The 23,942-nt window shown below is 42.1% G+C and overlaps 1 protein-coding gene across 2 annotated transcripts in view; it reads right to left on the reverse strand.

Annotated features, from left to right (window-relative positions):
* LAMA4 (laminin subunit alpha 4) overlaps window positions 1–23,942 on the reverse strand; it is a 145,262-nt gene that overhangs the window by 67,454 nt on the left and 53,866 nt on the right. The window contains exons 5-9 of one of the 2 annotated variants that reach the window (XM_025925625.2): window positions 15,518–15,732; window positions 13,513–13,587; window positions 11,631–11,782; window positions 9,747–9,857; window positions 2,532–2,643 (exon numbers count right to left, since the gene is read on the reverse strand). In XM_025925625.2, coding sequence (XP_025781410.1) covers window positions 2,532–2,643; window positions 9,747–9,857; window positions 11,631–11,782; window positions 13,513–13,587; window positions 15,518–15,732 — 665 coding nt within the window. Of the gene's footprint in view, window positions 1–2,531; window positions 2,644–9,746; window positions 9,858–11,630; window positions 11,783–13,491; window positions 13,588–15,517; window positions 15,733–23,942 lie in introns of both variants that reach the window. The other variant, XM_025925623.2, reaches the window with a different exon arrangement.

A 23,942-nucleotide genomic window follows, 5' to 3' on the forward strand; every position in this document is an offset into this window, starting at 1 on the left:
GTGATGTGAGTTTTCGTTTATTAATATATATTAATAATTAATCTATCTATCTATCATCTATCTATCTATCTATCTATCTATTTTTGCAATAGCTATTTGCCTTCTGTAGTATGACTGTTTTTCAAGATTGGGCCATTTTGATTCCGTGTCATTTTCACTCCACTTCCATACATAAGTAAGATATCGGATGGAGAATTTTAGAACCGAAGAGACTGCTGACGCTCAGAGAGATTAGATAAGTTGTCTAAATCCCAGCAGTGCTGAGTTGTTCTCTGATTTTCTCTTCCTACTACATATGATCAGATGAAAGTTATGTAATTGCCACCTTGTCCGTATGACAGGTCTGGGAGGAAGCATTTTATCTTCCTGGCATAAGTGAAATTGTGTGTCTGTGGTTTACTGTGATGTATGCGGCTGGCCAGACAAGACGGGTAAACAAACACTGGTGTCACATAAATCATACCAGATACGGGCTTCTATTTTATATGGATAATAGCTTGAAGGTCACCAGTAATTTTTTTACAGATGGTTGGGAATAAGGAATGACACGCTATTGATACTGTGTCACATTCCTGAATTCCAAAGGAAAGGAGATAAATGGGGTAAGGGGTTTTTTAACACTATAAATATTACTGAGAAAGTTACAGGGAAAACCAAGATATGCTAGAAACGAAACTTATGAAGGGATTAAACATTTACTTTTCAAGTGAAATCTATAATATTAACTCTGGAAATAAACTAAACATAGATTTTTTTTTTCCCCACCCTCAGATCTAACACTTCCAGGGCTGACTCATTTGGCATTTTGATCCAAATATTACATTTACAATTCTGGCCTGTTTTATTTTAGCCACGTCTGGAATAGATTAGAAAAAGGAAATGCAGGCAATGACATTTTTTGCCTTGGTCTTTGGAGACTATTCATACATTATTTTAAAAAAATTTTAATGTTTATTTATTTTTGAGAGAGAGAGAGCATGAAAAGGGAAGGGCAGAGAGAGAGGGAGACACAGAATCTGAAGTAGGCTCCAGGCTCTGAGCTGTCAGCACAGAGCCCAATGCGGGGCTCGAACTCACAGACCGCGAGATCATGACCTGAGCCAAAGCTGGACGCTCAACCGACTGAGCCACCCAGGCGCCCCTTCATACATTATTTTTAAAAGGTGAACTGATGGCAGTTATTGTTTCCCATTTACACTTTTGTATTTTTTTCATCTTTTCTTGTGCTTACAGGGTCAAATAGAGGGCTTAGATTCCTTCCAAATGAAACACGTTAGAATAAAAATTTTATAACAGCAAATGTGAATTATTTTCTCTGAATGGCTTACTAGAATGCTGGCTTTACTTGCTGCCTAGAGGGGCATTTATTTCTTAATTAGATGAGGTCAGCTAATCCAGGCTCAATCCGACTTTTTGAAAAAAATCAATGGTAGCTCTAAAATGTTATAGGAAAAAAATATTTTATTGGTAGGTGCAAAAGCATGAGTCAGTGAGGATGGGAGTGAGAGCTGTTTGAAATGCGTGCCATTCATTTTTATTATGTATTGTAGGAAATACAGCAAATGTCTAATCTTGGCTCCATTCATCCCTTTGCCTGGAGTATGTTCCCTATACCTCAGGGTAAAGATATGACCCTCTCACTGTGGGTTCCTTTTCTGCCACTGCACTTGGTGTTGTCATCTAGCTCTTAATACATAGGATAAAAGCTATGGAGGCACACAAATACTGTATCTTAGCAGACTGTAACCCAAGGAAAGTCTCTTTATTTTAGAACAAGTGAGAGCGCCTGTTTTCTGTTGATAAATTGAAGGCTGGCTTTCAATGGGCTATTAAGATGGTTTTCAAAATACTGCCCGCACTTATCAGAAGTTAGCACAAATAAGGAATCCTCTAAGAGGGAAGGTAAAATCTGCCACTGCGTTTTAGGCCGAAGAAATGTCACACGTCCCCTCCAGACTTCTCTTCTGAACTGGGGATCAGAGCATGTTGCCTCCCTGGTCCTTGGGAAATGGGATCATCGAGACAGTTTAGGACAGTTTGGATTAGTGCAATTTCCTGCCACTCTAAAGGTGATGTTTTTTGCTGCGGATAGTTGAGAAAAACATGACTCCTACTCAAGACTCCATAGCATTCCGTTTCTTGTGCTGGAAAGGTATTCTGGCATTCCACTTTAGTGAAATGCCTGGAAAGGGAATGATTCTATACATTTATTCTTGACAGCTAACAGATAGTAAGTAGGGATAGTACTCAGAAATCCTAGCGAACAAACTGGATGACTATATATGTGGGGGTGTGTGTGTGTGTATATATATATATATACACACACACACACACACACTATAAATATACTATATACTATAGTATGCATACCATATGCATACACTATAAATCCATACATATTTCCTTACATAGAGCTCTCTAACAAGTTACTGGCACATAGTAAGCACTATCAGTAGCCATTGTTTTTGTTGTAGTTTAACAACACGAATGATTCCTCGACATTAAGCTGCACCAGAAGAGAATATATTTACCTTTAATTTTATCCCTCATATCATGAGCTTGCTCCACAAGCTGAGTGGCGTGGTTGATGGTATCCATGCTTTCCTTCTGGGCCAGTTCGCCCCTTCTTGAGGCTTGACTTTCCTACAAAGAATCCATATAAACACCAGCTTAAATTTATGAGAAGGGAATGTTGTGTATGTGCGCATAGCAGTGGGTGGGCATAATGCATTCCATAAACATAAATTTCCTTGGCATGTGGAGCTTCTATAACATATAAAATGGTCCCAGAAATCATGCATGAATGTGATGTGATGACCAGCTTTAGAACTGCAGAATGCTATAAAATCAGCCGTATTCCTATGCCATCAGTCACAGTTGGGTCCAAACCAATCACCTTTCATATGTAATTTACTCTTTGAATTTTTACTGTATCTCAGGATTCCAGACTAGGAAATTACCCGTGTCTGCTGATCAATTTGACATTGTGCTGATGGAAGAGCTTAAAGTTTCAAAGGGGAAATCGTTGAGAAAGTAGGCAGACCTTGAAATGCTTCGTGCGTCTAGGGGCTCCTGGGTGGTCCCACCAGAGCTGACACTGATTTACCACAGAGATTTAAAGGATTATGCTGACTGGGCTCAATGCTGTTTTCAGTGCTGCATTCCAAATTCCCATCAACACTGATGCCACTTGGGTACAAATAACCACTCAGGCAGATCTGGCTCAGAGTGAATTAGACTCTTTCCTGAGAAGCGGACTCCATTCTCTCCGCCAGGGAGCTTCTGTTTCAGAGCTCCCATGTAGTAGTTGTCCAAATGAAATTCGAACTCAAATGTGGCTTCTGAAAGCGCATGTGGGTGTGTAAGTGTATGTGCATGTTTCTGTGTGTGTCAGGACAGAAGCTGATCTAAGAAATGGTTTAAGGGCAGGACACTGGCCTGTATGCACAGCATTGGGGATGTGTACTGTGTATATCCCTTTGGCATTAGGAAGACTGACTCACGGGTTATATTTAAGGGGGGAAGGAGTTCTCTGATCTGACACTTGGCAGATGCCTATTGGCCTCATCTGGTGGTCTTTCGGCGCAGTTCTATTACAAAGTGCCGTCGTGTCTGAGTGGACTGCGTGGTCTGTCCCACTGCACAGGTTCCCCGGGACAGGGAAGGGCCCGTTTCAAACTTTTTTCCTCTCACCCAGTGTTCTAGCCAGAGGGTTGTGCCATGATTTGACCTGAAATGCTTTGGCTTTCTAGGCATAACCAACCCACATAAGTGGCCCTTAGTCAAGGAAGAGAAATGCAGAAGTGGTGTCATAGCAAACACGTGCGATGGAGGTTTTTTTTCAAGCAAGTCCGGAATCCCTTCCACATAAAGCCCCCTATAGAGCAGTAGTGCAACCATCAGACCCTTCCCGAAACAGTGGGCTTTCTGAATGGACACTGCATTCTGAGTCATTGCATACCTTCCTCCAATGCCTGTCTTCTTCTTGCCTCATTCTAATGCTTTCCAGAAACACAACATCTGTGGTCATTTAAAAATCATGTGATGCAGGGACACCTGGGGGGCTTAGCTCATTGAGCGCCCGACTTCAGCTAAGGCCATGATCTCACAGATCATGGGTTCAAACCCTGCTTGGGGCCCTGTGCTAACAGTTCAGAGCATGGAGCCTGTTTCGGATTCTGTGTCTCCCTCTCTCTCTGCCCTCCCCCACTCGCACTCTGTCTCTCTGTCTCTCTCAAACATAAATAAACATTAAAAAATTATATGATGCAGAAAATAAAATCAATCTTATTCTTGATGTCACGCTTCCTGCTTTTAAAAAGTATGGACACAAACCTTGAAAACATCTAGAAATTTTTTAAAAATCTAGTTGATTTTTGATCCAGTTCAAATTATATTTGCAAAACACAACACTTATATCTTTTACTTTGGTTTCATCCTTCAAAGAAAAAGGCCTATTGTAATTACTGTGTTCATTTAACTTATTTCTTGATATGGAAACTTTGAAGTGAAACAATGAAAGGCAGCTGGGGGGTGGGGTGTGAATACTGCTAAAAAAATTTCTTTCTGACAAACACTAGAGGGCGCTTAGTAACACTATATAAGAAAAGTGGTTAAGCAATGTCTGTGACTTTACACAGCAAACTTACTGGCTATAATAGAAGTCATGCCTTATTGGAAAGATTTATGTTTTTCTGTAACTTTGCTTACGGATGAAAAATAAAAATAACGGTATGGGCACATGGTAAAACCAGCGTACCTTGCTTTAAGAAAAGCCAAAATTAAAAAATTAACTCACAACTATAAACTAGTTGATGGTTTACATTACAAATAGATTAATCATTTACTTACCCCAACAGCAAATTCTCCCTGTACATATTTGGTATAAAAAGTGGCAAAGGGGCACCTGGATGGCTCAGTTGGTGAAGTGTCTGACTTTGGATCAGGTCATCATCTCACAGTTCGTGAGTTCAAACTCTGCCTTGGGCTGTGTGCCATCAGCCACAGAGCCCGCTTCAGATCCTCTGTCTCCCTCTCTTTACCCCTCCCCTGCTTGGGCTCTCTCTCTCAAAAATAAATAAACATTAAAAAAAATTTTTTAAGTGACAAGATCTTTTTGATAATACAGTGCATATGAAGGGTAGTGTACCTAGATGACTGATATTTTAAAAATCAACCAGACTAAGTGAGGATGATAATATCTAGGGTGAGAATAGACTTCATTGTTTAAACTGTGACACTTTTGAAAGTGAAAGCGGAACTTCTAGGAATCACTCTGGGAGACAAGCATAAATAAAGACAGTGCTGGACAAAACAGTAGTGGGAATAAAATGGTTCTGAAATGATGCTCCATTTCAGAACCTGTACAGTGATATCTACTTCTGTGGGTTTCCCTACCTCCTGAACATTAACGGCTTCTAAACACCTTCCCAGACTTGAGTTCCTCCGAGCTACAAACTCAAATCTTTCTCTAACTGCCCTCTGGGCATCCACAGAGGAATGTCCTGAGTAATCCATTCTGTAATTTAATTTTTTGATTGATTGATTTTTACATAAAGATCTCTACATATTTTTATAATCTTGGGGGTAGTGAGCAAGAGTTGCATGCATGCTTTACCTACTAAGTCAGCCAGGTGCCCCCCTTCTGTAATTTTAGAATAGTCATTTCTCCAAGCCAGAACTTCCCTCATGTCCAATTGGTCACCAAATCATTCTTATTCCGCTTGCCATTCTGGCCTCTCCTCCTGTTCCATACTACCACAGTCTCGGTTGATACCTGTTCACTGCAAATTCTGTTCAAATAAAGGCAAGGTAGCAATCAACCACTCTTTTTTTGAGAGACAAAGAAAGAGAAAGAGGGGTGGGGGTGGAAAGACAGAGGAAGAGGGAGAGACAGAGAATTTTAAGCAGGCTTCATGCCCAGTCCAGTGCAGAGCCTGACGTGGGGCTTGTGATCTCATGACTATGAGATCATGACCTGAGCTGAAATCAAGAGTCCGACGCTTAACTGACTGAGCCACTCAGGTGCCCCGCCAACCACTCTAGTCTAGACCTCTGTGGCAATTTTCCAGATTCCTGGTGCCCATATCTTCAGTGTCTTCACTCGCCAATCTATCATCCCTACTGCAGAAGAATGTTTCTGAAATTTCAAATCTGATCAGTTCATTGTCCTACGTAAATACTTCAATGTTCTCCAAAGCCCACAGGATGAAGCCTACATGTTCTTGAGCATGGTGGGCAAGGTTCCTCATGACCTGGCCTCTGAGAACTTCATCAGCAGTGTCTCCTGCGCCTTGCCTTACAGCTAACCTTTCAGTAGGCCAAGGCCAAAGTTTTTCTAGTTGTAGAACACACTATGTTGTTTCACATCTCCCTGCTTTCCTGGTACTTTTCTCCTGCTTAGGAGGTACTTGATAAACTCCCAGTAATTTTTATTTTATTTTATTTTTTTTTCCCAGTAATTTTTAAACACATAGGTCAATACTCATCTTCTCTAAGAAGTGTTCCCTAGCGTATGCCTAGTGAACAAGTTAATTATTTCTTCCTTAGAGTTATCTCTTTAGCTTGTACCATGCCTCTCTTATTGAACGCTATGTTATAATTACTTTGTTTTTATTGTTTTCCCTGCTGGCTGTGAGCTCCTGTGAGCTCCTGGAGAGCAGGGTTTATGTTACATTATCATGTTCATTTCAGTATCCATAGCACTAGCACAATAGCTTATACACCAGGTGTTAGGTAATGCTTTTGGAATTGAAACATATTCTTATTTTTTGCCCTACCGTTTTGTCAGGATCAGAGATGAGCCCAGGTGCTTTTGATGTACAGAGGTGGTGGCCTACTTTCCTTCCAGTCCTAAAGACCTCTTCGATGACTTGATAAGCGAGGGAGCTTTTGTTGTGGCCAAAGGAGTAGGGAGGATACGGAGGGGATGGGGAAGTAGAGGGGTGGTGCAGCACCTTCCGGAGCCAGCCCTTGGAGACTGGGCTCTGCGACTTGGGGCTCTGCATTGCAACTTCAAGGCCCTGTTGTCAGGGGGCAGCAATGAAACTGAGAGAGGGCCCCTGCCTCTTCTCCTGCGTGTAGCCTAGCACCACTCAGACTTCGAGCATGGTGCCTGGGGAACATGGGAAAGTAGAATCTTGACTTGTCTTTGGCACTTTCTTACAGACATGACAAGCCAGTGGTAGAAGGGAGGTCGTTTTGAGCACCGACTATTTGAGAATACAAAATGCCTGGGCATCCTTTAGGGGATTCCCAGAAGTAAGGGAGTAGGAAAGGGCTGTAGACTTTTTCAAAAGAGGGCTAGGACGAAACCAGTTAACTTAGGTTAATGTAAACTGTGAGATTTGGGGCTCATGAGGTTTACGTGACAATTTGCAAACAGAGGTATTTTCAAGTTCAAGAGGCAACATTACTGTGATTAAAAAAAAATCATTGTGGGAATGAACCCACAGTGAAATCCTTCAATTAATTAATTAATTAATTAATTAATTTTATTTTAAAGTTTATTTATTTATTTTGAGAGAGGCAGAGACAGCGTGAACAGGGGAGGGGCAGACAGAGACAGAGAAAGAATCCCAAGCAGGCTCTGTGCCTTAAGCTGCGGAGTCTGATGCAAAGCTCAAACCCATGAAGAGTGAGTGAGATCATCACCTGAGCTCAAATCAAGAGTCGAATGCTTAACTGACTGAGCCACCCAGGTGTCCCTATCCTTCGCTCTCTTTAAAGGTAAATATTAGTTACTTATTTGGTAGAAGTCTTTCTAAGGCAACCTTTTCTTAAATCCTTCTAAGAATCAATCATGGGCTTTTCTGGACTAAAGGATTGAAGGATGCTTGAGAAGTCATTAAGACCAGCTCTGGGCATTCGTTTTGAAATGTTTCAGCAGTCTCTTACACCATCAGGACTGTTGTCATAGTTAGAAGGACCTTATTTTCAATAAGAGTTCTTGGAAATACCTGAAAGTTTCAGTAGCTTTTTCATCAACCTTTTGCTTTGGTGGTCTCTTCTTGGTGCCCAGGAGCCTTTTCTACTGTGATATCACTTAAAATTTTTTTTAATGTTTTGATCTATTTTTGAAGGAGAGAGAGATAGAGCATGAGTGGGGGAAGAGCAGAGAGAGAGGGAGACACAGAATTCGAAGCAGGCTCCAGGCTCTGAGCTGTCAGCACAGAGCCCGATGTGGGGCTTGAACTCATGAACTGTGAGATCATGACCTGCGCTGAAGTCAGACACTTAACCAACTGAGCCACCCAGGCGCCCCACTACTGTGGTATCACTTGAAGGCTCGTGCTATTTTCTCCCCATGAATGTCTGCATTTAGGTTATATTGGAAGTGGAAAATTTGTACAACAAAAGGATCAGTCAGTCCATGTCTGAGCTGTGAGAGGAACTAATCTTGGGGAAAATATTTTCTCAAGAATTGAGACACTGGGCAAATTCCAACCATGACACCAGAAATGAAAAAGCAGTGAGTTTTTCACAAAGATTTCTTTCCTAGTATTTCCTTTGAAACTTAAGAGATCTCACTGCTTCCTACATATGCTCATGCTTGGATTTTAATATGCACAATGCATGGGAATGAGGGACCCAAGTTTCATATACATTTCGAAGTAGCTGTATCTTCCAAAGATCCAATTAGAACAACTCATGTTTTTAGAAGCCTAATCTCGTAAAAGTTTATGAGGTCCAACATCAAAAGAGATGGCCAGAGTTAATTTTAACCTTTATTTTTGTAGAAAATAAGAATTATTTTTCAAAGAGATCTTCAATGTCAAACACCCATGTCTAAAAGTTGAAATCCGAGTACATTGGACAGCCTTGGTAGAGCATAATCAGGGGAAAAATGTGTCAAACATTTTAATACGTAAAATATGGCACCTGGTGGCTTAGTTATATTTTTCCTTATTAGTACAGATGATGGATATTTTTCCATTAGGCTCCTGGGGAGTGTATTTAATAGTCTTTCATGTTAACTCTGTTCTTCCTGTTTTCATGTTTTTCTTGTTAATTTGTGAGAGCTTTTACAAGTCATATTTCCCTCAATATTTTTCTTAGTCTGGTTGAATTCTTAGTTTATTTATTGCGTCACTGGGTATTTGAAATTTTATCTTGTCAACTCTATTACCTTTTTTAAATTATAATTCTTCATGCTACATTTAAATGTACTGTTATTTCCTTTCAAGGTTTAACAATGATTTCATTTTGCTTTCTTATGGATTTGAGATTTAAACTCAACTCTTAATCTGTCTGGAATTTATTTTAGTATATGTTATAAAGTGAAAGGTGAAGGTGATTATTTTTCCTGTCTAACTGCAAAATTGCTTTCTCAGCATGGTTCTTCTTTCCTTTTATTATTTAATGGATCCTTTAGCAAACATTTAAATTTCATATTCTATATAATAAAGTTTATTTCTGGGCTCTCTACAGCTCTTAGCCATAAAATGTTAAGGCAAACAGCTGACCAACCATCCTAATTGAAACATCTATCAACCATATTAACCAGCAACAAATACAATGAAAGTTCCCCATAAACATAGTTTTTCAAGGAAAGTCATCAAAACGAGAAGAGACTGTAGAGACCAAGTATATTAACTTTCTCCACAGATCTTGCCTTGATTTATTTTAAGGCACATGGGTCACTGCATTTTTCCTTCATTGTGTTAAGCTTCAGTCGTTTGTGACTAGCCAGGCTCATGCCGGCTAAATCCTTTCTCTGAAGGCACTCCCAGACACTGAATACCTACCCTTTCCGCTAATTCCTCCACATCAGACAGAAGGCTTTTCATTGTGTTCTCAGCATTGTTGATTTGTATCTTTCTTAGGACATACTGGTTTTCTCTTTCTGACAATTTTGTCTGTGGAAAAGAAAAATGTTTTGAAAAAAAAATCAGTAGATGTGCATACCAGGCTTTTAAACATATACATACAACGCTTTCAGTGTAAGGGGACTCAGAGTAGAATGTGAGCTTCTGTTACCAAAATCGTGGGGTCTGAAGGTTGCTGCCACCTATGAAGGTTGGGGTCTGCACAAGGGTTCCCATGGTCTTCAGAGCTGAAGTTCTACGAGCTCTGCTCACTGGGCCGGAGACCCTGAACCAGGCTGTGCCGGCCATGAAGAAAGGGCATCTTTTTCTAATTTCACAAAAGTACCGTATAGACTGGTGGAGGCCCAGCGTGTGTGATCTTTAAAATTTCCATTTTGGCAGACCTTGGAGGAAATGATCAAGCCATAAGGATCAATGTAATGTAAAATGGAGTTTGGAAATTCTCTTTCTTCTTTTTAGTGCAAGGAGAGTGATTCTCTTTATTTTGGACCATTTTCCCTTTCTCTCCCATTTTTGCGGAGTTTGGTCCAATGTAGCTTTCCTTGGACTACTTTGGAGAAAGCCTTTCGATCCTGGCACAGGCGTCCTGTCCTGTCTGTTATCATCATACCTATCTTGATGTGCTGTTGAGGAGAGAGTTCAGGCGGTATCATGAGGCCTGTGTCTGGGTGACTCCTCGGAGAAGTACTGCCTGCATGTGTCCAAACAGATGAGTTTGGACAGGAATGATTGCTAAGTTTGGAATAGGATGCTCACTAAGAGTCCATCCAGCTCTACAGTCTTGTGATTTTTGGTTTGCTTTACAGTTTGCATATTTGGCCAATTGCTGTGGATGCCATCTATTTGCACCTCTAAAAAGTAGAGTGATGAGCACTTTCTATGGTGCGCACTGTTGCAACAGCTCTACGTATATCGCTTGCTGAATTCTCGCAACAACCCATAAGATGGGCGTGATAATTATCCTCAGTTGAGAAAACTGGAGAATTAAGAGGTTAAAATAACTTGCCCAAGGTCACGTAACTAGTAAGGGTGAGAGCTGGGATTTGAATGCAACCGATCTGGTTTCAAAGTTTATGCTCTTAATCATTATGCTAAGTTGACAAACAGTAAAAATGTGTGCTGGCATTAATTCTATTCTTCTTTCAGTTAATTATCATTGTTTCAAAAAATGTCTGTTGGTTGTGATAGAAGCCGATGATTTCGAAGGGAAAAATACCTCTTAAAGTTTAGCTGTATAAGCACTGTTATAATCTACTGTTTTTGACTGTTGTCAGCCTTCAACTGTTTATCAGATATTAACCACTGGACCTATGAGGAGACCCAGGGCGTGTATGTCTGTGTGCTCCAGTGTGTGTGTGTGAGTGTGGGAAAATGAGAGAGACTGTGTGTCTGTAAGAAGGAAAGGTAAGGGTGGGAGGGAGAGAGCAGGAGAGAGGTTTCTAGAGAAACTCCCCAAAACATGGCAAATTGAGGCTAAGGTAACGGTAAGTTTGTGGGAAGGACCTGAACGAACAATGTACAGCTTACCAAAGAAGTAAGAGTGTTTTCCTTCCCTCAATAGTTTGGTAGATAGATACTCCTTGTTTTAGTTATTTTATTTAACACCTTAACTTCTTTTATAGATGGCAGTCTTTGGTTTAGGTTGAAGTTCATGGTTATAATCAACGTTTCATAATTTCCTAATCTAACAATCCATCTGTAATAACAGCCATGGGACTCAGATGATAGAGGAGATAGGAGTTCTAGGACAGATCGTGCAAAGCCAGCATGAGATACAGCTGAAGGTACAACATGGCTGCATACTTTGAGGAGGTAGATGGTGGAGTTGAGTTCATTCACGTGCCTATGAGCAGCGGCTCCGGATGATATGCTCAACAGACCCGATTTGCTTTCTTCAATAGAGAGTGCCGCTAACCGAAGGTCATCGATCAGATCCCAGATGCACTTATCACAGCCTGGAGATAAAATGGACGTGTTATTTCTTTAAAACTGAAAGTCAGCCAGGAAGCATGTGCGCTAGTAGATCATTATGTGTACTTCCTCTGTTAATATTATTATTATTTTAATCTGAAATTTATTGTCAAATTGGTTTCCATACAACACCCAATATTATTTTTATCTTAGGGGTGCCTGGGAGGCTCAGTCGGTTGGGCGTCCGACTTTGGCTCAGGCCATGATCTCACGGTCCGTGGGTTCAAGCCCCGCGTCAGGCTCTGTGCTGACAGCTCGGAGCCTGGAGCCTGCTTTGGATTCTGTGTCTCCGTCTCTCTGTGCCCGTCCCCCGCTTGTGCTCTGTCTCTCTCTGTCTCAAAAAATAAACAAATAAATAGATATTATTTTTATCTTTGTGCCCCGAGGAGCTGTTCCGGGTCACAGAACCAGTCCTTACACTCAAAGGAGACGAGAGTCCAAGATGACTCAAACTGTGCATCAGGCACGATCCCCACTTAAAACAACAAAACAACACATGCGACAGGGAAGGAGGCTAGCTGAACTGAAAGAAAGGAAGCTTAAAAGGGCAAGACATTTGCAAGATGGGTGGGTAAGGAGAAGCACTCCCTCCACTTTTGCTTAGTGGTGGGACAGCCCTCTGAGATGGCTCTCTTCCTATCAGGCTTTGGGCTTCTGCTTGGTGCCGACCGACCGGTGAAGACGCTGCAGTTTCTGCTCCTTGCAGTTGGAATTGGAGTTCCTCCCACTGCGTCGTCACCCCCGGAGGCCCAGCGCCCCCTTGTGGCACACTCAGAAGGACAGCCGACCATGCTTGGAAACCTGTCTTGACCTCATTTTGAAACTTTTCTGTTCCCAATTATCTTTCCCCCAGATTGTCCCCTTTTCTAAGAAACCAATAAATGAAGACTAAAGGGTTAATAGTTGTTAATGTGTTAATTTGTTATTTGAAGTTTAACATGATCTTTCTGATAGGCTATCTTACAGGAATAACTCCCCAGCCAGCCATGAGGCAGCTGGGCAGCCATTTTGATAAAAGGCTTTCTAAGGCAAAGCTTCTTTAAATCATTCTAAGAATCAGTTTTTCTAGACTAAGCGCTTGAAGGATGGTTGAGAAGTCATTAAGACCATCTCTGGGCATTTGTTTCGAAGTGTTTCAGCAGGTTCCTGCACCATGAGGACTGCTGATTTGAATGAAAGTAATGACAGAGAAATCCAGGAAAGTAAGATGACAGTTCCATTCTATAAGGTGGGAATAGTTTATTTCACTTCAGTTTTGGAGTGATTTGGGAAAAGCCACTTGAATCTCTTAGTGTCTTGGTTTCCCTAGTGTTGTAAAGCATTGTCTACCTCACTATCTGAGGACTTGAAGAGAGAATATAGAAAAGGGAGCCAAAATGAACTCGGTCACTGGGAATTGTGTTTCTGAGTCTGCCTTTACCCATTGGGTAAGATGCTGAATTTAAGGGCTTCATAAAATAAGTTTTCTAAAACAGAGCTGCTTAAATGTAAGTCACCCATTTGCCAATTGGAATCAAGCAGAGCGTTGAATATCTTTCGCTCAGGGTTTATTTGGTGGAGGCACAGACAGGGTTAAAGCCAGGAGTGGGGCTTAGGCAGTTTCTAGAGAGGCTATTGCATAGCTTTTCCTAATCCTACACCTGCAGCACATTAGAGAGAGTGGGGTTAGTCAATCATGTACTGTTATTTTTACTTATGGTTGGGCAGTCCATGCCTGTAGGGGGTTCAAAACCTTCTTCCAAGCACTCTCCGGTTACGCTGTCACATGGGCCTCCCCCACAATTGCACACTGTGGGAAACAAAAACAAGAGGTTAGGGCTTCGTTTCTTAAAATGCTTAAAATATGGCAACGTTTTCCTGGTTTCTAGAAATACTGGCTATCAGTATACAGTTCTTCCAAAGGGAAGTAATTATATTCTTCCTTACCACCATGTAGAATCCATGAACTAGAGATTATTCCCCTCACCCAGTAAAGCCCAGCCTGGTGAGATTTTCAAAGGTGGCCCTGGGGCAAAAGTAAATCTGAATTTTCTAGGACTCTTTTCCCCACTTTCTGGGATGCTGACATGACTGTGCAATTGCTTCAGTCCAAAAAGATCCTGGTAAATTTCACAAAGTACAAAACGATCCTGGAACCCATCATTCAGCTGGAATCTGAGAGCCCTCCTTTCATCGCAGACTGATTCTCCAGTTTAATCCAACTCCAGGGTTGATCATTGCCAGGTGTGAGGGAGGAGCAGCCCAGAGGGAGAGAGGGAGGAGGCTCAAGAGCGATTCTTGGCTCCCACAGTGCTTGACCCTTGGCAAGTCTGACTCCAAACCTCCATCAGTGGGATGGCTAGGAGTAATGTCGTGGAAAGAATTAGGAGCATATTTACATGAATTTAGAAGACCTGAGAGCCCACTATTAATCTACTGATGATTTTCAAAAACGCCTTTTGGAAAAAAACAAAAGCAAAACCCCAATCTCATCAGGCTGTTCATTTTCCACTGAGTTGCTCAGTAGGAATCAATTTGTAATATTTAAAAAGGATTTCCTAAGCTATCTATGCTGGCAATAAGCTGGAATAGTGTTGTAAATTCTCCCCCACCTCTTAACTGTCTTTACAGAATAATCATAAAAAATTAGCTTCAAGGGGGAACATGCATTTATTACATTTCAGCTGTTTAATGTTCCACAAAATGTAGATTTGTTAAACAATTCAGCAAGATCATGCTTTGTTGCTTCTAACATCACTATCTTTTCTAAGGGTGATCTGCATCTATGTAGTTTAACAGGAGTTTAAAACAAATCTTTTGAGAATCAGAACATCAATGTCTAAGGCTTGGATTTTGCCAACATCCTTTCTGATGCCTGCTTTCTCTCTTTAGTCTGACTGGACACAGAACTCCTCTCTTGCTTCTGTCATTTCTGGTTTCATGCCTCTGTGCACCTCGCTTTCTTATAGACACGTTTACTTTTACTGTGAGTGCTGCAGATCATATGTGTCTTCTTCTCAACTTTAGACTCTTCTTAAAATCTTTGCAGGTGGGAATCTGTTTCGGTAAGGGGATTCCAGAAGAAGCATGCCACAAGAGCACAAGGCCTCTGCCTCGCCCTCTTTCCTCTCAAAGTCACAGAGTAAGAAATACTCACTCTCAACCTTCCTTTGTTCTTAAAGGAAGTCAATTCACTTTTATTTCTGAAGAGTTTCACTCTATGCAGCAAATTGATTAGGGAAATCATGAACGAAATTTGTGCATTTCAGTCTGACTGCAGTTTAAACAGGAAGATTTCTTATACTATATCTGCAATATTTACTCTGACAATTTGAGGAACTTGGGGGATGACTAAACTGTACTCTTGGCTTGCTAATCTGTTTCACTAAGAAGTCAGTTTTACTTCTTAAAGCTATGACCAGCTTCCAGAATAAGAAAACTGATGTAAATCTTGTAAGTCTTCATTCAGAATTCTGGTCAGTGATAGGTAATCCATGAAAGTCTGGCTTACTCCTTTGATAAAAAATTGGAAGAATATAAGGCAAAAGTTCACTTGTGTGAGTGTCTCATGGTTTAATCTACCCATGAGCTAAAGTACACCAGTAGCCTTGATAATATCTACCCTGGTGAGTATGGGATGCACATTCCTAAGAGTGCACAGTGTCCTGGAAAAGTGACAGTGGGACACTTGCAATATTTTCCCAACATCGATCCATCTGAATTCGGTGTATGTGCTGTACCTGCGCAGTTCTTGGCGACCCTGGCATCCCCATAGTAGCCAGGGGCACAGCGTTCACACTTGAATCCCGTGGTGTTGCGTAGGCAATTCCTACACTGGCCAGTGACCTCGTCACAATCTTCAAAGATCAGGTTGGGATCTGAATTTCCACTGCAGTCACATTTCTTACAGGTGCTTCCAATCAGCAAGGGGTTTCCATAGTAACCCGGGGCACATCTGGAGGAGAAATCACAGGTTAAAAATTTAGCAGCCATAGTTTTTCTTGTCTTTTATCTTCTTTCCTACCTAGAAGACAGTGTAGTGAATATATGTGGATTGCTCGCCTGGAATTCATTCCCTTTATCGCATCTTCTGAATAGGACCAGACTTTGTTTTTAAGGAACCATTCTTCTCTTCCCTATTGGATTGAAGCCCATTTAGTATGATCAGACCCCCAGATGCAGGAGTGTCCAGATATGATCAGTGTGTGGGCATTTTTCGTCACCCTAATGATTGGGGTGCATGGCTGCTATATGACCGAATGGTACAAGATATGCTAAATGTACAGCAAGAGATGTACCACTGGGGCACAGCTAAGAATTATCCTGGCCGAAATGTTAATAATACCCTTATTGAGAAACACTGGTATAAATCACCATCTGCCTTGCCATAACGAATTGTTCGGATAACCTAAACCTGAGCCAGTTAGTGCCTGGCATTGTCCTGGCCAAGACAAGTTGGCTCAGGAGTGATCTAGTAGGAGTATTATAGCTCAGGGCTTTTTTAGCTGAGGGTTGTGGGAAGGCATTCTCTCTATCCACAGGTGAATAGAGGCAGGTAGCACTCAGCTGGCAGCCATCTTGTGATGGCAGGAAGGCAGTGTGAAGATAAAGCAGAGAGCAGGGCTGAGAGTACCACACATAAATGAAATTGGAGCCCAGATGGCCATTTTTGTGGGCATTTTAGGTATGTAAGCCTATAGAGACCAGGCACCTAACTGCATTCGTTGTGAGGGCAGAGCTGGTGCCTATGGTCATGCCAGCGGGGCCCTTAAGGACAGACCCCAGCTCAGTTAGAGAGTAGAGACCAAAATCCATCCAGCCTTTGCTGGCCTTGCCAAGCTGTGCCCTCTGGGTGGAGCTGCTTCTACTCAGAAGAAGAAATGCCTTCTCTACTTTTCCCAAAGGTGCCTCACGGGCCAGCAGAGGAGGCCCTGCTTGTGAGTAGTGGGACTGCAGGCCCGATCCAAGGGGTAGCTGCTACTCAGCTCCCGTCAGCTGTTTCTAGATTGTAGCCTTGAGGGAACTGTGTTGCTAGATCTTTCTATCTTTAGAGAGAAAAGCTGAAGTGTGGATTTTTATGTGAACTTACAATTTTGAAAGTTTGGCTCAAACTCTGTAAGAATACTGTATGAGCCAAACTACACGTTTTCTGGCTGGCCATAGGCTCCTCTTTGCTGTGACCCTAAACTAGTGTCAAGACTGGCTAACTGGGGCTGAAGATGCTTTGGGAGTGGCTGGAAAGAATGTGTGGTCACCCCTTCATGGAGCTGAAGGTCAGGTGCAGGAGTGGGTTCTGATGTGAGCGAGAAAAAGAAAGGAGCAGATGGAGGTTTCTGTGATGAAAGCAGAGGTGGGGGAAGCCGGTGTTGGCTCCAGATGCAGGGTGGATTGCGGGCTGGAATGGGGAGACGGGGCTGGGGTGTGGAGAGCCTGGGCTGGGCGTTGGCCTTGGAGAGGAGAGCGGGGGAGGACTTTCCAAGGAAATCAGGAAGACCTGGCCAATAATAACAAGACACTACATTTTTAAAAGGCTTTCATGATTCAAAACATTTGAAAAACAGAGAAAGGAAACAAAAAAATCACCTGTAATCCTACAATCCTAACAAAATCACTGTCCGATATTTTGCACATATTCTTCCAAGCTTTATGTCTCAGTTTTTTGGTGTAGTTGTAATGATGGCGTACGTTCAATCTTTATGCCCTTTGCTTGCACCGTACCTCATGGTTTCACCGAGGTGAGTTTAGTTACCGCACACACCCGGGAGGTAGGCCACACAGGCCTGGCATTCTGAGGCTGAGAGGCTACTTTGGTTTTCCAGGCTCATATAGCAAGGAATTCACAGCACAAGACCCAGACCTTCTGACCCTGATGTTCTTTCCTTCACTCCACCCTGGACCACACTGCTGCTGCTGTAAGTGGATGAATGAATTCACCCAACAGAGGGACAATTCATGTCTATTTTATGTAAGGCGTGGAGAGACAGGAAGAGGAAAAACACACAGCCCGTGCCCTGAAAGAACAGGAAACAAATCGAGCATAATTATGCATAAAATCATAAACTCTAGAAATCAAGGTCTACGAAAAAGATAAGAATGAATGCAAGTGCCACACAACCCACAGAGAGACACCCCCCTAAGAGGAAATGTTCAGTGAGTTTTGTTATTCATACTCATGCCTTTGCACCTTTGATTTACAGGTTCTCTGGTTCCCAAGCCAGCACAAATCATTCCTCTTTGGAACACATGGCGGGATTGAATTTCTATCCTTTGCTGCAGTTCACCAGAGAGTATTAGACTCTTGGTCCCATTGAAATGGGACTCAGACCTGGCACCTCAATGTGCCGTAGGGAATCCTGAGCTCTGGGCGTGGGACCTTGCCCAAGCTCACAGAAGTCAGATGACACTGACTTTCTTTTCTCTGTTGAATTCCATTGTATTTGATCTCCATAGGTTGTCTCTTGGTCTTCCACGAGAGAAAAACCAAATTCTCTATTCTGTAAGTCAGAAGCTCAATCACAGTGGAAACCTACTTTGAGTTTCAAGAACATCGTTTGGTGGTAGGTTCAGATGCAATTCTGAAGTCATAGTCCACACTTTAACCCTACAGATTTTATAGAATAGACGTGCAAAGGTTTCTTCCTATAGCACTCTACAACCCCTTACTTTCATAGACAAGGAAACTAGAGTGTGGAGAAGCTAAATAATTTGTTCATTACTGCAGGGCTCAACCCTATGATGGGACTCCAAGCGTAATACCCTTTCCCCCCACAAGTCTGATATTAAATGAATTAGCTAATTGATTAGCAATTATAATAATTGAATAATCAAATGCTATCAATGCATCCAATTCCTGCCCTCAAATAACAAATAACAAAGGTTCAAAAGGATCAGCAGTTGGAATTAGAGTCAGCACTGGAGCCTTGTACCCCGTAGTCTGGTTCTATTTTTTTTTTCTCCCATAATCTCATTTCTAGCTTTATTAATGACTTGAATCACTCATGGAAAATGGGCTGATACATTTACAGTGTAAATGAGAGAATAGTGGCATATGAACATTGTCATTTCAGTTAGTGATCACAGTATTTAGGCAAAATAGAAAACAGAAATATGTTTTAGGAGAAAAAAAAAAAAAGACTTTGACCAAGAGCTATTGTGTTGGGAATTTTTGGAGCTCTTTTTCTCTCCTCTCCTCTTTCTCCTTTGCTTCTCTTACTAGGGCCATACAACTGTCACTGAATACCTTTACCAAGGGTGCCAAACTCCCAGGTGGCACAGTAGTCTTTCTGGGAGGGATGCCATTCTATAGCTGTCATTGGTATTAAATTAAATGCTGGAAAAAAAAAAGAGCCCGTTACATAGTAGATGCCATATAAATGCTTTCTACTTCTCTATGAAACACTGATAAACAAGGCTAGGAAAATGTAAGTAACCCACTCAAGGTCACAGGATAAGAATCCAGAAGTGGAGCAAGGTAGAGAGGAGGGAGTCATAGAAGAATTCTATGTAGATAACAGAGGGTGAGTTTGAAAAAACATAGTGCCTGCAGAAAGAATAAGACTAAACCCTGGAATCCCAAACTCAATAAATGTTGGCTTTCTTTTCTTTCTCCTCTTCTTTATTCTTCTTCTCTTTTTTTTTTTTTAAAGTTTATTTATTGGGGCACCTGGGTGGCTCAATCGGTTAAGTGTCCGACTTTGGCTCAGGTCATGACCTCGAGGTTCGTGAGTTTGAGCCCTGTGTCAGGCTCTGTGCTGACAGCTCAGAGCTTGGAGCCTGCTTCAGATTCTGTGTCTCCCTGTCTCTCTGCCCCTCCCCTAGTCATGCTTTGTCTGTCTGTCTCTCTCTCTCCAAAATAAATCAACTTAAAAATAAGTTGATTTATTTTGGGGGGCAGGGGGAGAGAGGGAGAGAGAGAATCCCAAGCAGGCTCTATGCTGACAGGCTCTGTGCCAGACTCAATCTCATGAACAGTGAGATCATGACTTTAGCAGAGATCGAGAGTCAGGCACTTAATTGAATGAGCTATCCGGGCACCCTTATTCTTCCTTTTTATCATCAAGGCCATTATCAGCATCATCACTGTCATCATTATTATATCTGTTGATACTATATTCAGCCTCTCCTGTTAGGGCTTTAGGGTCCCCTTGGATTTGCTTGAATTCGGTCCATTCTTCTCTCCTGATCCTTAAGCAATAAGATCCACATGATAAGTCCTCATACTATCTTAGTATGTCTCTCACTCCACTGCAAAATTGAATGGATGAAGGAATACAATTAAAGCTGCCATGGGGGACAATGCGGAATACTGAGGTATTGAGATCATCTACATTTTTTTTAAGTTTATTATTGATTTTTAGAGACAGAAAGTGCATGAGCAGGGGAGGGGCAGAGAGAGCGAGGGAGAAAGGGAATCCCGAGCAGGTTTTAGCGCAAAACCTGACTTGGGGTTTGATCTCGAGAACCACACATAACCTGAGCCAAAATCCAGAGTCGGACGCTTAATCACGTGAGCCACCCAGGTGGCCCATAACTGAAAACTTGGGATTGTGGCCCATACCTGAAAACTTGGGATTGAACATCAAGGCTCTTGGGTTTTGTTTTGGGTTTACCACTAACCAATTGTGTGACCTCGGACTCGGTCTCAAGGCTCTGTGTCTCAGGCTTCTCATCTTTTCAAATGTACTACATAGAGCAGAGGGAAAGTCACACTGGGATGAAAATGAGAATTGCAAAATTGCTGGCTATGAGGCTTGTACATTTTATACTTATTTGCATCACATGGTAACTTCCATTTGCAACCTCTCTTCAGCCAGAGGGCAGTGTCTTAACTCACTCAATTCTGTGTTACCCTCTTCCAGTTTCCTGGCACGAGGAAGAGTAGGAGATCAAACAGGCCATGAAATGACTCACTCTCATCACTACAGGTGCCTTTTTAAAGGAACATTAAAAGGACCGTTATTGTTTTTTTCATTGAAGAAAAACAGGTATTACTTAAACAAATATAACTGAGTGCCTACAATGTTCCAGATACTGTGATGGGGGAAGAGTCGTAGAGAAATGAATGAGATGCCACTTCTGCTGAGAAGCTCATAGTTTAATAGTAGAGACTGAAAAAGAAAACCCAAATGTGTGGTTTTGAGCATGTGGCTTATCTTCTCTGTGTCTTACTTTCCTCCTCTATAAATAAGGATGAAAACGGTATCTTCTAGGATTTTTTTTAGGTTTAAGTGTGTCATTGTATGCAAAGTGCTTACAACACTTTCTGGCACACAGTAAGCATTCAATAAATGTATTATTTTTATTGTCACAGTCGTCATCTAAATGCAACACAATGTGGTGAGCTCTACAGTTGGTCTGGCGGATTTGGGGAGCAGCGGCTCCCACAGGTGGAAGTTAAAGTGTGAGGTGGGAGGAAGACGTTGGGAAAGAGCCAGCCCGGGGCCAGGGCAGGCTTAAAACACGGACCTCATTGTAAAAACAAGTGTATTAGAGCTGTGTTACATGGTACAGTAAGAGGTTCGTGTTTTATGCTGTGGACCAATGTTTCTCAAACTTAAATGCAGTGTGGGTCCCTGTGGAAGGCAAAAGATTTTCCCAGAATACCTCTGCTAGTGTTCATCTAAGTTATGTTTCAATCTTTAAATAGTTCAAACATAATACAAGGTAGAGAAACTCCTTATAACTATGGCTCTTATACATCTTAAAAACCAAAATAAATTTTACGATAAAACACAAACTATGAAACCAATTAACCAAAACGATGGATGGTGTTGTCTTGTTGCAGCTGAATGGCTACTTGCAACATGGCGTGACAGAGGATTGTGTGAGCTCAACATCTATGCCCTGCCATGTGTTATGTGACGGCTCAGTTTGTTTTGAGGTCATGCCATTTGGCCTCCAATTGTCTGTCATGTGTCATTGACACACCCCCGGCTGTTATTTTCTCCTCAGCTCTGAGGCAGATTTCGCTTTATTACAAAGTGGTTCTACAGAAAGTCCAGAACGTGTTTCAAGTAACTTTTTCCTCGAGATTATCATGGAAATTAAACACCGAATTAAGAAAATATTCACCGAGTCCTCATGAGCCCCACAAATATTTCTGAGGACACCAGGGGTTCTTGAGCTATAGTTTGAGAAACAGTGTTTTATATCATGCAGGTGTGATATAAGAGGTGGGGCAGTAGTTTGCAGGCAGTGAGAGGATTGGCATGAGAACCCAGTAGAGTCAAAAAATAGGTATCCAGGCCTCACCCATACAGGTTCTTTTTCTGTGGGGCATGGATGGGATTTGGGGATGGAATCCAAGGTTTCCAGGGGATCTTATATACAGTCACATTTGAAAACCATCCCTTGATTAAATGATCTCTAAGTACGGAAACACCTAGCGTTTGCAATAGATAGACATCCATACAAGTCAGCAGCATATTTTGAAAACGCCTCGTGGTTAGGTCCAAGTTCATAAATACATTGAAAATATAGATTAGATGAAGCTAAACTGGGACAATTTAACAACTTGACTGTTAAACTCAAAACAAAACACCCCCCTCAGTCCCAGGGTCAAACACAAAGCCAAAGCAGTGAAGACTTCTCCCTTCCCAATGACCCAGCCCTCTCTGTGGGAATGAGATCACTCCTTCCACTGCACTCTTGAGGAGCCTTTGCTTGTCCTTCTATTTGGTATTTCCTTTCTTCTGCCTTGTGATGAATGGTGTTTGGGTTTGTCTCCTGCTCTAGCCTTGATTTTCACTGAGGACAAGAGACCATGTCTTGCTTGTTATCACGTCCCTGTCCCATCCACCAATCTGCTGTGTGGTTGCTTCCATTTTGAGGAAGAGTCCCCCGGATTTTTGGTGTAAAAAGTCAATTTTGGTGTAAAAGGCCTGCATCCACTCTCCTTAAAACAGCAGGGTGTAAGGAAAGGTGGACGGGAGAGAGGAGACAAAACAGAGAAAGTTGCTCAGAGTGTTTGTCTCCCAATGCAGATGAAAGGCCTTTGAAGGGGCACTTATTTCCAGCACATTTGTTGCTGCAGCCTCCTGTTAAAGGGAAGCAGGTTAACTGTGCTTCTCCTGACTATCAGAGACTCATCTAATTCATTAATTGTCAAAGTTTAATGTAGGAGACCTTTGGGGCACCTGTGTGGCTCAGTTGGTTAAGCGTTTGACTCTTTATTTCAGCTCTGGTCATGACCTCATGATTTGTGAGATCGATTGAGCTCTGTGTTGGGCTCTGCAGCCTGCTTGGGATTCTCTCTCTCTCTGCCCCTACCCCTCTCACATGTGCTTTCAGTGTCTCTCTGAAAATAAATAAATAAATAAACTAAAAAAAATAAAATAAAGTGGAAGACCTTACAAAGACAATTGGGAAAAACAGTATTGGCATAGAGAAAGAATCCAGATTTGTAAGCCAAACTGTGCGGGTCCTGGTGCCCCCACTTAGCAGTGTTGTGACTTCAGACCGGGCCCATCACCTCCCTTAGCCTCAGTTTCCTCATCTGCAGAATGACAAAATAGCACCTGCTCTCAGGGTGGTTGTGAGGCTAAGAGGTGAAGAGTGTAAAGCACGGACACAGTGGACAATCAACAAAGGGCACTACCTAGTTCAAATCTATCATTTCTGGCTAAGGAAACTGAGATTCAGGAGAATGAGCTAGCTTGTTCCCAGGCACACATTATGCTGGTGGGGGAAACTGGACAATGGCCACCGTGACTCCTACAGTCACCAGGTAGTTTTTATTGAGCATCTCTTAAGTGCCATGTGCCATACCAATAACGTCACAGTATCACCTCACAACAGTCCTAGGAGGTGGACATTTTCATTTTCTCCATTCTGGAGATGTGGAAATGGACACTTAGAGCTCAAATAACTCCCTCAGGAGGATCCCAAAGGGCTCACGCTGAGAGACAAACTCAGCCAGGCCAAAGCTACATCTCCTCAATATTTGACAACTAGTGCTCTCTCCTTGATCCAACCATTCCAGATCCAGGAGAGGCACCGGATCTAACCCAGACTTACAGGTCCAGGAGCTTCCAATGTGCATCAGGAGACTTATCGTCTACAATCCTACTTCTGAGGAGGGCATGCTGTCCTGTCCATGCAGGCCCCTTACCCTGGCTAACAGAACCTCTATCTGCACCCCTGTGCAACTTTGCAGGACCGAGCCCT

The sequence above is a fragment of the Puma concolor genome, chromosome B2, assembly GCF_028749965.1.
Source record: "Puma concolor isolate L17-30 chromosome B2, mPumCon1.1.hap2, whole genome shotgun sequence".
Lineage (NCBI taxonomy): Eukaryota > Metazoa > Chordata > Mammalia > Carnivora > Felidae > Puma > Puma concolor.